This window comes from Nicotiana tabacum, chromosome 21 (assembly GCF_000715075.1).
Source record: "Nicotiana tabacum cultivar K326 chromosome 21, ASM71507v2, whole genome shotgun sequence".
Classification (NCBI taxonomy): Eukaryota; Viridiplantae; Streptophyta; class Magnoliopsida; order Solanales; family Solanaceae; genus Nicotiana; species Nicotiana tabacum.
Window position 1 is genome coordinate 17,852,525 of NC_134100.1, and position 15,527 is coordinate 17,868,051.

Genomic DNA, 15,527 nt, shown 5'->3' on the forward strand with positions numbered 1-15,527 from the left:
ATGCATGAACTGTCATTATCCCATAAAGGGGAATATGTTCCCAGGATCTTGAGAACATGAAGACACAGCCTTATTTGCTTTATGACATTTGAAGGAGACAGAATTTCAACGAGGACAAGAACAATTTTAGAATTTGTCTATCAATTTGTACTATATGTTTCATGGGGTCAAAGACTAAAAAGAACCGGCCTTCTTTCTATAGTTTAGAGCCTAGTAATTATAGTTTGCCTAGATACCATTCCTAGCTACTATTGAATTGTTATATTCAAACGCGCAACGAATACAATATGTATCTGTATTTGTTCGCGCAACGAGTACAACTAAGGCGAAATACAGAAAATAAAATATTCTTGTTGAGAGTCAAACTCAAGATCTCCTCTAACCAAGTGAGCGCTCTAACCAACTGAGCTAAGAAGAAGAATTTTCATAAACCATTGTAGTTTAGAGCCTAGTAACTATAGTTTGCCTAATTACCATTCGTAGCTACTATTCAATTGTTGTATTCAAATGCGCAATGAATACAATATGTATCGACTGTATTTGTTCGCGCAACGAATACAACTAAGGCGAAATATAGAAATAAAGAAAATAAAATGTTCTTGTTGAGAGTCGAATTCAGTTCAAAATAATTAATCTCTTATTTTATGAATTTGCTATAAAATTCAAATATAGCTATGAATGGTAAACTTACTGAAAATATAGTTACGAATGATAAATACAATATAAATATTTGATGTGTTAGCGTAATTTTCCGAATAGAACTACATACTTTCTCAGAGAAAATGAGAAGGGCCAGGACCTTTTCACTGGACAGTGTAAGGATTGTGATAAGATGGCTTACTCATTTTTGGGCCAACCTTTGGAGAGTAATGATAGCGAATGCTTGTGATATTCCTCGTTCTACCTTTCGGCTTTGACCTCTCATAAAAGGCAGAATAAAATCCATGGCAGATATATTTGACTTGTGAAAAAAGGCTTAGTGCTATTTCTGGGACAAAACTTAGCTGAAAGAATCCAACAATAGTAAGTTGTCCCTAGGGATGGAATACGGGCGGGTCGGAACGGATAAATGCAAAAACGGATAAGTTATCTGACCCGACTCATATTTAATACGGATAAAAAATAGGTTAACCTGCGGATAATATGGATCTCTGGCTTCTTGAATGATCACTTTTGAGAGAATTCCTAGTCTCCAAACTTGAGGAGCCCCAATTTGAGGATTTACAAATATAAAAGCTAAACTCATTAGTTATCCATTTTCTAAGTGGATAATATGGTTCTTATCCATATTTGACCCGTTTTTAAAAAGTTCATTCTCCAACCCATTTTTTAATGGATAATTATTTTCTTTTATCCATTTTGCCACCACTAGTTATCCCCATTGCTAATACAACAGTCATTATTATTGACAACCCGCGTCTGGAACTAAATGGAGCATCCTCTATTTATTTTTTCCGGTAACAAAGAAATTGGCTATTACAGTTTTGAAACGCTAGATAATAGGCTTGTCCCTCTACTGTTTCTACTTAAATACCCCATACCTGCCTTTTTACACTTAAATACTATACCCGATTCCGCAAATGAAACATCCTCTTCCCTCCACAACCAGATTCTCCCGGCTCTTCCACTGATACATTCTATTTGCTTGGCAACTTCAGTATTATGATCCACGTCTGCTATTAATCGCTGAATTATGCGAGTCAAAGATGAAAGAATTCTAAGCACCAATAAGTTAAATAAGGTCATTCCCCTGGGAAACTACCCTCAATACCCTTCAGTTGGCTTATTTTCTATCAGATATCAGATAGATAGATGGATAAACAAACACTAAAGACAAATGACAGGCCAGAATTCCAACTATAAATCTAAGCTATCTGTTGCTTTGTCCTAAATTCTTCTGTGGAAGCTGTTTTGGGAAAATTATGAGGATGTGGATCCACGAGAGAATGATAGGCCCTCTTGTCCTTCGCCAAGCATTTCCCCACATAGCTTTCGACAAAACAAAACATACTATGAAATATTTTTAAACAATGTGAAGTATGTAATTTAAAAATCGTAAATTATTACTTCATGTAAACCAAGGAGGGTATCTATTAATTATTCAATCACAATACATAAATTGGTACAATTTGGTGTGGGATTGTCAAAACTTACTGCTTACTCGTAAGGCTAGGGTGTTAACATGCTCAACTAGTGAGACCACTGTTTCAGGCCAATGCTTCTAACGTCAGAACATGTACTGTACATACGAATTCCTCCTCGGTTACAATGATCGTTCGAGCGAAATTGAAACGACTTACCCTTTATCTCTTCAAGGATGACATATAGAAACCCTGCAACAGCATATGTGACGGTGGCCACATTTTAGTTGCCATCTCCAAATTTGTAATTAGTTCTGTCACTTGAGATGGCAAAATGTAAACTTCATCTGTTTGATTCTTGGTCACCCACTCTTCTACTTTTCTGTAACAAGTATGATCTCAGCCAAGGAGCTTTGAAATGGATGGGACAGAAGTCATTGGTAAGATGTGCATGAATTGAAAGAAGAGGAGAAAATACCACAGGAACATGTGGCATAGGATAACGTTGAATCAGATAAAGTAACAACAAATCTTGTCAATGACTTTCTTATTTTCGGTAAGTCCTACAAGATTTATCTAGATAACCTTTAGTTGATTTTTAATATAAAATGCAGTGCCTAGCTTCTTAAGGATCCACTTGGCCTTTTATATGCAACATGGCAACATTTTGGAGAGTGTTCAAAAACGATTTCTTTTCAAAACGGTAGCAACCATCTATCTAAAACTTTCGAAACAGTATACCTTTTTCAAAATCATCTCAGGATGTCAATAATTTAGTATTTCATGCCAGCTTATATTTAGCTATGGCAACTACTTATAGTATAGTTCTTGAAACCCAATTGATGAACATATATAACTTGTAAGGTCCAAAAGCTTGAACACCAACCTCCTCCCCACCCCCTCAGCTTCCCCTGCCCAGCATAAAGGCGGAGATAGAGGGAAGATAACCTATAATAATATGCAGAAGGCACGAAAAGACAGAAGAAAAGACCAGCTAGAGTAGAGAAGCAATCACCTGGGTTCAAGTTCCATGTCCTTGATATTCGCAGAGAATAATAGCTTGACAATCGGGTACATATTGATCTTAGCAGCTGGTTCCATATCATGCATGCAACATCCACTATAAGACCAAGCATTTGGGTTTAGGAGAACAATTTGTGAAAGTGGACTTTTGGTGTGCATATCTCTGACAACAGTCCGAAATGATAGTTCATCTTGTGCAGCTTCAAGCAATTGACGTGTAAACATCCTTTCCAAAGTATAGTTCCTGTCTCCCAGAGCAAGTGTATTAATACGTCACAAAATCAAAGTCAATCAATCAATTGTCCCTCAATTCCAAACTAGTTGGAGTTGACTATTCGAAAATTTTGTATATCCACTCTACTCCGTTTGGGCATATTTCATTCCAACACAAATAATCCATCTCCTAAGGTAAATAAGGGGTTGAGTAAAACTAGGAGTTGTCTTAACGTAGGTCTCTAACTAAACGAAAAAACACTCATGATAAATACCATACATAATATGTAACACAACTAAGTCTCAATCCCAAATAATTGCATCAGCTATCTGGATTATTTGCATCCATTGTGTACTGTCCTTAGGTTGATATTGCTTCTCAGAAATTGTATCCCTCCCTGTAATTTTAAGTCTGACTAGTCTCTATAACACCTTCAATCATCAATGTCACACCTTTAGACTGGTGCATTTGGAGGTCAAAGTAGAACCTGACCAAACCATCTTCTTTTTTTTTCTCAAGACTCCTCTTACCTACCTTGCACCTGTGTCGGATGTGATCATTTTTAATCTTGTCAATTTTAAACTACATGCATCCATCTAAACATCGACATTTCTACACACTCGTCTTGTGGATATTTTGGGCCGTAAAGGCCCAACATTCAATCTATAGATCTTGTCTTTCAGTTGTTAGGTATCTTCCTTATGCATAGCATATCAGTAGTGGAAATAAATGAAAGATAGAGGAAATAAGGTCTATCTTAAGTACATCTCTCTATCAGGGTATAGCCTATGTCGACTCTCAGACGAGCCAACATCTTACTTATGCCACTAGAAAACTGTTTAGCATTTACTACGCTATTGACAAAGTTACTGTTCTCATGTCTTTTCAGCTCTCCAAAGAAAGAAAAAAAGACAAATCAACTAACATGGAAGTTAATGGGAGAAAATGTCAAGAAACATATAACCTAAAAGACACATTGATTTTACAGGATCCATATGGTTTCAGGAACCACGAGTTGGTAAAGAACTTTGAGTTTAGATGAAAAATATAAGAGAATGTCCAAATTACAAGATAAATTAAATATAGGGGGGCAATGAAGGATGGCTTACCTAAATGGATCATTCAACCCACAAACAGGCAAACAAGTAGATATGTTATATTTGTATAGCCGAACTCCATCATCCAATGGTGCATTATCACTGGAGCAAGGATATGATCCAATAAGAGATGAACATTTAGGACAGAGAAATTCAATCCACTTAACATCATTGGAAAGATTGGAAGGTCTCAACATAAAAGCATCCCCAAGGCAGCCTTTAAGAAATATTTTCTGCTTATCTAAGAGTTCAATATTCATTTCATATTCTTTCTCCATTTCACATAGATTACTCGTACAACAGCCATTGTTCTGCTTTCTAGTGTGGCAGTTTGCCTCTGAAGAAATTCCAGCCAATGACTGCATTTTGTCTTCATCCTTCAACTGTAAAGGCATGCAGGTTGAACTATCACCATTTAACACCTTTTCAGCAACTTCATTGTTTTGTTTCGCCCCAATATTTTCTTCTATAGGACGAACAACGCTAATCTCATCAACTCCCTCTCCTGCGCCTGGATAGTTGCGGCATACCTTTCTTGATTGTTCACTTTTGCAGGGTGCATCTCTGGTTAAACAAGTCGTCTCGGCTGAATTGACCTGAGAATGATAAGTTTGGTCCCTATTCGGCTCAGGAAATTCACATCCAATGAGGTCCTCTTTGCATATAATAACAGATGCGCCAGTTATAAGGCAAACACCTGTTGTACAAGAATATGACTTTGCAAATTCCTTGACCAGCTTTTCACTTATACCACCAAACGAGCAACAACATGTCCCAAACCAATTGTCTGCAACATCTTGCCAGTAAACTGATGGCATCTCGTTAAATAATCTGCTTAAAGAAATAAATATTAGAGACATGCAATGGCGTTCAAGTAAAGTGAGTAACAAAATTGTCTGCCCGACTGAGAGAAAGAAGAGTTCTACCTGATAGCCCTGGTTAACTTAGTCGAGCAACTTCTGCAGTAAAAATGGACTTCCTCCATAGCAGATAAGTTCTTCATTTCTAATCCAACAAAGAAGAATTATTAAGAGGGAAAATAAATAAATGAGAAAGAAGCTCAATAAGTGCCAGAATTTAAATAGTGGTAGAGTCATAGTGTATGTCAAGCAGTGATCACATTTATATGCCTAAAACATCCAATCAACAGCAAGTTGATATGCCAGTTTCTGCATTACAATGCAGCAGTTCATCAATGAAGGTATACATAAACATATTAAAGGAGAAGATATAAACCATAATAAAACTACTTTAATATTGCTGTCTATTTGTTTTTCTTTTTGTCTTAGTCCTTCACATTCTTTTAACAAGTGGTTAGCGCATGTTTTAGAACTTTGGGGCTGTATTTTCTACTCCATAAAGTGATTCAATAGACTACGACGTTACATTGATCAAATATTGCAATTTTAGTCTTGCTAATTACTAAAATCCCTGACAAACATACAAAAGTAAATTCTTGATAAGCTCTAAGTGTTACAAACTATTTAATTCAAAGGAAAAGTTTTCAAATTTGTCCTCCCACCCCCCAACCCCCACACGCAAAGTCCCGCTCTCTCTTCTACAAATTGACCACCTAATTGGACTTTCACGAAGGTAAGAAAAGAAATTTTATAATTTGTTATTATACTCGAGTACGTTGGAAATTAATTAAAACAGTAGCTAAGAGATGTAAAAGGTGTAAGATATCATATAAATGGTGAAAGGGTATAAAAATGCTACTTTTTTTGTGAGGGCGGCTTCCATGCAACTCGATTGTTCCACTAGGCACTTATATCCTTCCACCAATATAGGTATAGGGTATGTCCTGCTCACCAAGGATTGGGTGTACAAGAAGAAATCACCAAACAATTCGTTTGCCAACGCTTCGATCTCCTAGTCTAATTCCAACTTCACCACTAGGCCACATCTTTGGTGCAACATAAAAACATTATATTAATTATAAAGAGTACTCCCACTTTCCCAATTATTTTGGAGAGAAAGTACATATACTCCCCTCGCTTCCAATTTATGTGGCACATTTCCTTTTTAGTCTATTTTAAAAGGAATTGACACTTTTTATGTTTAGAAACAATTCAACTTCAAAATATATATTTTATCTTAATGAGATAATTTATAGTTATACACAAATTCTAACATTTCTTTCTTTTTTAAATATCGTATATAGTCAAATAACATCACATAAATTGGGACCGAGGGAGTAATCTATAAAGAGAATACAATATCATAAATATGACAAAATATGTTGTTTTGACTTTTAAATATCGTCGAAATTTTCATTTAAGAAAAAAAGCCTCTCCCTTTAGCGGCGTCACAATGTGTATCAGCCAATCACCACTAAACATCCAAATTCGTATATAAAAAATCGAAATTAAACTAAACAAATCAAATTTAAATAATAAAAAAGGCAAAGAAAAATGGCTAACCATAATTCACGGAGAATGGAAATAATGTATCTGAGGCCCGTTTTTCTTCCGGTTCGGATAAATCCAAGCCCGACATGAGCGGATGATCAACAGGAATAAGAAGAGAAAATTTAACTTCAATATGATCATCGAACGCTCTAGAATGAACCGGAGATTCCGGGTCAATTAAGACCCGAGGAACTGGAACCCTAATTAAAGTCTCGGGTTTCAGTTCCGGTTCGAAGAAGCTGATAGTGAGCAAAGATTGCTCCATAGATAAGTTGATACAGATATTGTTGCATTGAGACGAGGGTTTGATATTGGGATTGAAAACGATTAATCGGAGAGTTGAAACGTGAGATTGAGCTTCCCATGTGAATCGCCATTTGCTGCTAGGGTTTTCAGAGGCGGGAAAGTTGAGTTCAGATGAAGACATGTTTTTGATCGTTGATTTGATTCCGCGGAAAATTGAAATTTTGTTGTCTTTTTGGGCGTCTTGTATGGATTTCATTAAGCCAAATGGATAAATATTGTAAATATTAGGGGGAAAGACACTAGTACGTGTAAAAGTGAAATTATTTACCCTGCCCTACCCATTAAAGAATTATACCCACTAAATAATTACAATTTACTATCTATTTAATAAATAAACGGGAATATCAAAATAACTACTCACGCTTAATGCCCTACCTATAAAAACGCAAAAGCTGCTCAAAATTTCAGAAAATCAGCGCACAAAATTGAGATTTCCACCGACATTCCCTAATTTGAAGATCACTAAGTATGAGAAAACAGATCGAAGATGTTGATTCGCATCTTCTTTTCGGATTTTGATTTCGCTGTTGTTTTGATTTTGATTTCGGAGCTAAACTTCTGAATTTTAGCTGAAAATTCTAATCTAGGTTTGGAGATCTGGAGATCTAGAGGTTTGATTTCGAAAAATCTGTTGCAGCTATATACTGTTGAAATTTCGAACACTGTTGATTTCGAACACTGTTGAAATTTGCATTGTTGAGATTCAATTTTAGACATAAAAGTGATTATAACTTCAGAATCATGGAAATTATTCCAATTCTGCTGCAGCATAGTGGAGAATGGGATGATAACAATAATTTCATAAATTTTCATGTTGATGCAATTCTAATAAAGACCTCTTGGAAATTTGAACAACTTCTCATAGAAATTGCAAAGCAACTGCAAAAGGGCAGTAAAACAATAGTTATTCAGTATGTTATTGCTCAAGGATATCCACCAATTACAATTTGCAGCGATATGAGTGTTAGTGTTTACATGGAATTGAAAAAATCAAGTGCAAGGATGACAACACTTCCCCTGTGTGTGTCGTTTGCTAAAAACACTATAGCTGCAAGCACCTCCAGTTTCGATGTTGCTCCAATTTCATCAGAAATTGCACAATTTGAAAGCACTGATATGATTACTACGTTTGATGTGCAAGAAGGAGATGACGTCATTTTAGAACTTGATGATGCAAACATCATAACTGATCAATTTCATCAAAATGTTGAAAAAGGACAAATTTATGAAGACAAGAACCTGCTGGCTCTCGTTATGAAACAGTATGCCGTTAGAGAAAAATGTCAATATCGGGTTCATAAATCATGCCCAAGAAGGTTCGTCTGCATGTTTTCAAGTAAAAAACTATGTGATACCTATATAGTATATAAGTATGCTAAATCAGTATATTATACGAGTATGGAATTGTATTGGTTTGTCTGTGTTTTTTATCAGTGATACTGGTATAGTATATAAGTATGCTATATCAGTATACTATGCGAGTATATAACTGTATTGGTTTGTCTTTGTTATTATCAGTAAAACATAATACCAATATAGTATATATGTATGCTAAATCAGTATACTATGTGAGTATAGAATTGTGCTGCTTTGTCTATATTTTTTATCAGCAAAATATGATACTGATACAGTATATAAGTATACCAACAGAGTATATCATGTGAGTATATAATTGTACGGATTTTTGTGTGTGTTTTTTATCAATAAAATATTATACATAACTGCATTTGTATTATAAACAGGTATATCCTTGAATGCATGGATGAAAGATGCACTTGGAGACTTAAAGCATCAAGCATGCGAGCATCAAATCTTTTCAAAGTGACGGATTTCAATTCTGTCCACAGTTGTTTAACTGATAAGAGATTTTGTTCACAAAAGCAAGCTGCCTCAGCTTTTGTTGCAGTTGCGGTACAAGATAAACTTGTTGACCCGAAAACCATATATACACCAACAGATATCCAGAGAGACATCCAAAAAGCATATGGTATGGACTTAAGCTACATGCAAGCATGGAGATCAAAAGAAAAAGCAATGCAATTATTGAGACGATCACCAAGTGAATCATACAAGAAAATGCCAACATATCTTTATATGTTAGAGTACGCTAACCCAGGATCAGTGACACGACTACACACTGAAGGAGATGGGAGCTTTTTGTATGCATTCATAGCTATATATGCATCGATTAGAGGATGGGTCTATTGTAGGCCAACAGTTGTAGTTGATGGAAGTTTTTTAAAGTCAACATATAGAGGGACCATACTCACGGCTTCCACGCAAGACGCAGAGGGTAAGAATACAATCCAATTACATTCAATTAAAGAAACAAAAAATATTTTCAAATATTATATGATACCAGTATGGTATACAAGTATACCAATAGAGTATATAGTTGTTTTGCTACACACTTGCGCGTACCTATAACTATACTACTATATGAAATGCTAAATTAATATTTTGTGTACAATCCAACTACATTCAGTTAAAGAAACAAAAAGCATTTTCAAATATTATATGATACCAGTATGGTATACAAGTATACCAATAGTTGTTTTGCTACACACCTGCGCGTACTTATAACTATACTACTATATGAAATACTAAATTAACATTTTGTGTACAATCCAATTATATTCAGTTAAAGAAACAAAAAACATTTTCAAATATTATATGATACCAGTATGGTATACAAGTATACCAACAGAGTATATAGTTGTTTTGCTACACACCTGCACCTACCTATGACTATACTACTATATGAAATTCTAAATTAATATTTTGTGTACAATCCAATTACATTCAGTTAAAGAAACAAAAAATATTTTCAAATATTATATGATACCAGTATGGTATACAAGTATACCAACAGAGTATATAGTTGTTTTGCTACACACCTGCACGTACCTATGACTATACTACTATATGAAATGCTAAATTAATATTTTGTGTACAATCCAATTACATTCAGTTAAAGAAACAAAAAATATTTTCAAATATTATATGATACCAGTATGGTATACAAGTATACCAACAGAGTATATAGTTGTTTTGCTACACACCTGCACCTACCTATGACTATACTACTATATGAAATGCTAAATTAATATAGTGTGTTGTAATTGATATTTTATTCAGTTAAAGAAACAAAAAATATTTTCAAATATTATATGATACCAGTATGGTATACAAGTATACCAACAGAGTATATAGTTGTTTTGCTACACACCTGCACCTACCTATGACTATACTACTATATGAAATGCTAAATTAATATAGTGTGTTGTAATTGATATTTTGTTCTTTGGGTTTACAGGACAAATTCTACCCCTTGCATATGCAATTGTTGATTCGGAAAATGATGCATCGTGGGAATAGTTCTTCGTGCAGTTCAGAGAAACCTATGGACAAAGAGTGGGAATGTGCATTATATCAGACAGGCATGATGCTATATGGAAAGCAACTTCAATTGTCTATCCAGAAGTCCCTCATTGTGCATGTATGTTCCATCTGTGGAACAACATAAAGACAAACTTCAGGAAGAGCCAAAAACAAATCAAAGAAGTATATTTTGCGTTAGCAAGAGCATACACTGTTGAAGAATTCAACGGGCATATGGCAGAGTTAGAAGCTATTGATAGTAGAGTGAAAACATACCTGATGGATATTGGATATGATAAATGGTCTCGGGCGCATTCCAAGGCAAATAGAACCATGACCATGACATCGAATATTGCGGAATCAGTAAATGCAGCAAACAAGCACGCAAGATACCTCCCAGTTGTGAATTTGCTTGACTTTATGACAACATTGATTCAAAAATGGAATTACACTAATTGGAAGGATGCATTGGAATCATTTTTGAAGATTGGTGCAAAGTATGAAAAAATATTGGCAGATAATACTATCTTATCACAGACGATGACAATATGCATTTTCAAAATCATAAAAACACTGCATGTACTGTATTTTTACTTTTTTACCTAAGTGATTTCACTAAACAACTGAATATTGTTATTTAAGAAATACTATTACTTCATATAGCTAATGACTTTTCTTAATTAAAATTATACTAGGTGTTGTCATCAACTGAATTCTTACATTTAGTAATTGATGGCCAAACAAGAAATGTGGTGCGCCTACATGAAAGAAACTGCACTTGTGGGAGGTTTCAGCTAGACGATATTCCATGTCCACATGCAATGGCAGTTATACAAAAATTCCATATGGATTCATACAAGTATTGCTCAGATTACTACAACATAGACTACTTGCTGAAAACATATGAGATACCAGTAAATCCATTGCCTGATGAAACAACGTAGCAAATTCCAGAAGATGTCTCTTCGCAGGTGGTACTGCCACCAAGAGGAAAAATCAAACCAGGAAGACCTAAAAAGAAGAGAGGCATAGGAGGCTGGGAAGGAAATACAGTTATATGTGCACTATGCGGGAGAAAAGGACATAACCGGAGAACATGCCGAAAAATTCCAAAGAGAGATTGATATAATGCTTCAATGTTTTTATAGAACTCATATATCGTAAAATCATAGCATTTGAATTGTAAAAAAATAAAATGCATTTCTTGCACTAGACATATATTTGGTATGATGATTCTTTGAGAAATTACTTTTTGGCAACAAATTTATATGGCTACTTGTATTTTCAATAAGAATCTATTTATTTTCTATTTTAGTATATAAAAGTGGGATGCATTTACATCTAGTTGCTGCAGGAAAAAAGATGCTAAAATATATATGTGATACCCAAGTGGTATATCTGTATACCTTATTGGTATATCTGTATACCTTATTAGTATCAAAATATGTGCAGAAATAGAAGTGGTGCTGCAAATGCAACATTTGTACATAATTTGTTAACAAAATGGGCACGGTTTGCAGCTCATGTCTGTATTGAAGTATAACAAATTGGAAGTCATTTACATGCAGTTATTGTACATCATCAGGTACATTAATACAAGGTGATACCCAAATGTTATATTTGTATACCTCGCTGGTATATAGTGGTATTGCACTAACATGGCTAAAATAAAATATGTGCAAAAATACAAATGGTGCACCAGATACAACGTGATACCCAAAATGCGCACGCTTTGGAACTCATGTCAGTACTTACATCTAGTTGCTGAAGGAAGAAAGGTGAGTCAAATACAACGTGATACCCAAATGGTATATCAGTATACCTGATTGGTATATAGTTCTACTACACTAATACACCATCTATGCTAAAACTACAGATGAACATTAAAGCTTAGACCATCATCACATTCGAAAGCAGATCATTTAACTTCTGTCACAACAACTTTGTATGTTGTTGGAAGTGTTCGCTTCATCTGCCCCTAATTTTCACTTGCAGAATCCATTAAACCTTACCCTCTGGCAAAGGAATGGACCTCGGCATCCTAATAAACCAACAACTTTATGGAAAAAGCCTAAGAAAAACCTAATAAAACAAGTTAAAATCAGAAACAAAATCAGCAAATTTTCAGCATCAAGAGACATAACTAAACTGATAACCCCCATGTACTTGAAGAAATCTATACCACATATTTTGAACCAGAATAATTAAATATGACAAAAGAAATATTAGCAGCTGGAAATTTTTTATAAAGCCACAAGTTTCCTACAATCTTGAATCAACAGAAGGTCATTTACTACTAATAATACCATACTTCACCAAAAATTATTAAATCTTGCAAAGTTTTCATGATACGATTAACTAAAACCAAAAAGAGACCTATACTACTTCTTGCGTTTCCTTCCACGAGTCTTTTTAGGTGCTACTGGAGCCTCAGATTCACTTGATTCGCCATGCAATTGCTTGTTCCTCCCATAGTGCCACAACAGTATACCAAACCTAGCTCGAAGACCATCCACATCAAAATTGGCAACAGGGATTGGAAGATCTTCAATAATATACTCAGCAAAGCAAGCAACATATACTCCACAATCTCTGAAATAAAACAAATGAATAGACTATAAAAATCAATTAGAAGTGAAAATGTTAATATGAATGAGGAAAACAAAGTAAAAAAAAGTAACTATTCTTACGAATTTTGCTGTGTTGGCAGATTTGTAATCAGTTCAATCTCAAAAGGATCAGTCAACTTCTTTCCCATGTGCAGACCATTTTCTACTACAATGTCACTTCTTTGGTTATAAAATTCAATACTAACTAGAAATAGGAGGATCAACACAGCATAAGCCTCTGCCACTTTTTGAATAGCTTTTTTGTGCTTTCGACTATGTAGCGAGTCATATACGTAAAAACATCTCTTGTGGAATGACACACACCCCAATATCCAATGCCGAATTTCTGCCAAATTAATTGGAAAAATGACATGATCAACCTGGTGTCATGGAGTGTTGCAATGTATCCTAAATCCTTTCATGTACTCCATGATATCGTCTGATCTATCAATCAAATGATCTTGTTTCCCACCTTTTAAAAATTATGTGAAAACTCTTTGAATGATATTATTAAAAAGAGTATCTATAGTTGTGACTTTGATTGGCATATTAATTTCATATTTCGCCTTTTTCCTAAGATAGTAGAATATAATATTCAAGTAATGCAAAAAAGAGAGGAAGAAAACATGACTACCACTAACAATATGAATGAACTACTACAACAACAAAAATAAAAAGTAGTACACATACCGAACTAGAGAGCGGCCTGCCAGAATAGTTTAAGGTATGGAAAAATGTCTTATCATCAATCTGTTCAACTTCAAAGTCAAAATAAAGCTCTAGCTTTTGATCACCACGTAAATACACTTCCCTATTTCGTATAAAAGAAGATATGGATAAGAAATATAACAACAAACATTAAGAAAAAATGAAAACAAAAGTACATGGAAACGAATACGCACTCTCCCAATTGCATGTTTGCTTCAACAAAGTTTGAGAATGCAGTTGTAAGCTTAAAATCAACAGTCTCTAAAATGTCATTTACAAATGGAAATCTTCCTTTGATAACCTTCGAGGATCCCCCAACTGCACTACACCAGATTGCAGTCATTCCTATACAGTGACTGTTTTATAGCTGCGGGGCGCCTTCTCCGTGCAAAAACTGCAGGAGTAGTTTCAACGTTTGTTTGTATCTGGACAATACTTCTTGATGCCGACTGATCAGGTTTAGACTTATTTACAGCACTAGTTGTCAGTTCATTTCCAGATTGATTTACATTATGTCTCCCTCCTTGTGTAATGGAAGCAATTAGATCAAGTTGAGAATTAGTATATTCAAAATCAGAATCCAAGTGAAGATCACCTCCGTGTCGACATAGAACTTAAATTAGAAAATGCTAGTGAATAAATAAATATACAAAGTTAAGAAATTTAGAAAAAAAGAATGAAAAGTTATATATAGAAGACATTACCAGAAGGCAAATTCACATTACTGCCACCAACATCCACTTGACCAACACCATCAACCCGACATGCTAAACACATAAAAGCATTATCAGCATTACTACTTAAATAAAAATTAAAAAACTATCAAGAACCTATTATTTACATACTAACTACAGAATTAGTAACATCAACATCGTACCCTGTGGAGCAGTATTAGACTCAATAACAACATCTGCTCGTATTTGTACAGGGATTTCTGATGGCAGCGGAGCAGGACCCGACTTTTTAACATCATGAGATGACTGCTTATATGTTGCTTGTTGTATAATGGCGGTGATTTGATCAATTGCAAATGCAGACAGTTCAAAGTTAGAATCTAAGCCAAAATCATCATTAACTACACCATCACTTGCTGTGACGTTCTTCACATTGACACCAGTGGCACCTCCATCTTGACCAACCCCACCAAAACCAGATACTAAACATATAAAAGTATAAGCAAGAGTACTATTTTCAAAAAACAACAGCAAAAAAAATCAATCAAATCTGTGATTTACATACTAGAAGGCGCTTTGGGCGTGCTATCTCCAAGAACTACAGGATCATTCCCAACGTGGCCACTTTCAAACTGGTCATAATCATTATGCATCTCACGAAAGTCAGGATCATTATCCTGTTGCTTATGCTGAAAATGAGAAACTAACAATTTTAGTATTATGTATATTACAAGAATACTATGTGCACTAAAAGTAAAGAATGGAATAGTATCCTATAAGCATATATTGCATCTTTGAACAATATACTATAGCATTATATTATATAAAAGATCAATACCGCTGAATTTCCCTCTGGTTTCATTGACTGCCTACCAATAGCTGCAAGCACCTCCTCAAACTTGGTCTCTACAAAAAGCTTCAAAGCTTGTAACTCCTTCATTACCTCAACATTGGTAGGTTGGGAATCACCTCCAATACTTTCATGCATACTTTACGTCTTTGGTAATTGAGTGCCAAAAACCT

General features: G+C 34.8%; 2 protein-coding genes across 3 annotated transcripts; one reads left to right on the forward strand and one right to left on the reverse strand.

The window, feature by feature from the left end:
• Positions 1–2,038: 2,038 nt before the first annotated feature.
• LOC107771164 (uncharacterized) lies at positions 2,039–7,324 on the reverse strand. Of its 2 annotated transcripts, none has more exons than XM_016590493.2 (5): positions 6,839–7,324; positions 5,342–5,420; positions 4,428–5,246; positions 3,097–3,348; positions 2,039–2,463 (listed from the first exon to the last, which is right to left on the reverse strand). In XM_016590493.2, the coding sequence occupies exons 1-5, from the start codon at positions 7,251–7,253 to the stop codon at positions 2,304–2,306; spliced, it is 1,725 nt and encodes a 574-aa protein (XP_016445979.1). In that variant the 5' UTR covers positions 7,254–7,324; the 3' UTR covers positions 2,039–2,303. The 2 variants fall into 2 exon arrangements, with proteins under 2 accessions (XP_016445979.1, XP_016445980.1); XM_016590494.2 differs by having other exon boundaries at positions 2,359–2,492.
• Positions 7,325–10,552: 3,228 nt separating this feature from the next.
• Positions 10,553–11,457, forward strand: LOC107822875 (uncharacterized). The gene is made up of 2 exons (XM_075241722.1): positions 10,553–11,092; positions 11,209–11,457. The coding sequence occupies exons 1-2, from the start codon at positions 10,553–10,555 to the stop codon at positions 11,455–11,457; spliced, it is 789 nt and encodes a 262-aa protein (XP_075097823.1).
• The last annotated feature ends 4,070 nt before the right edge of the window (positions 11,458–15,527 follow it).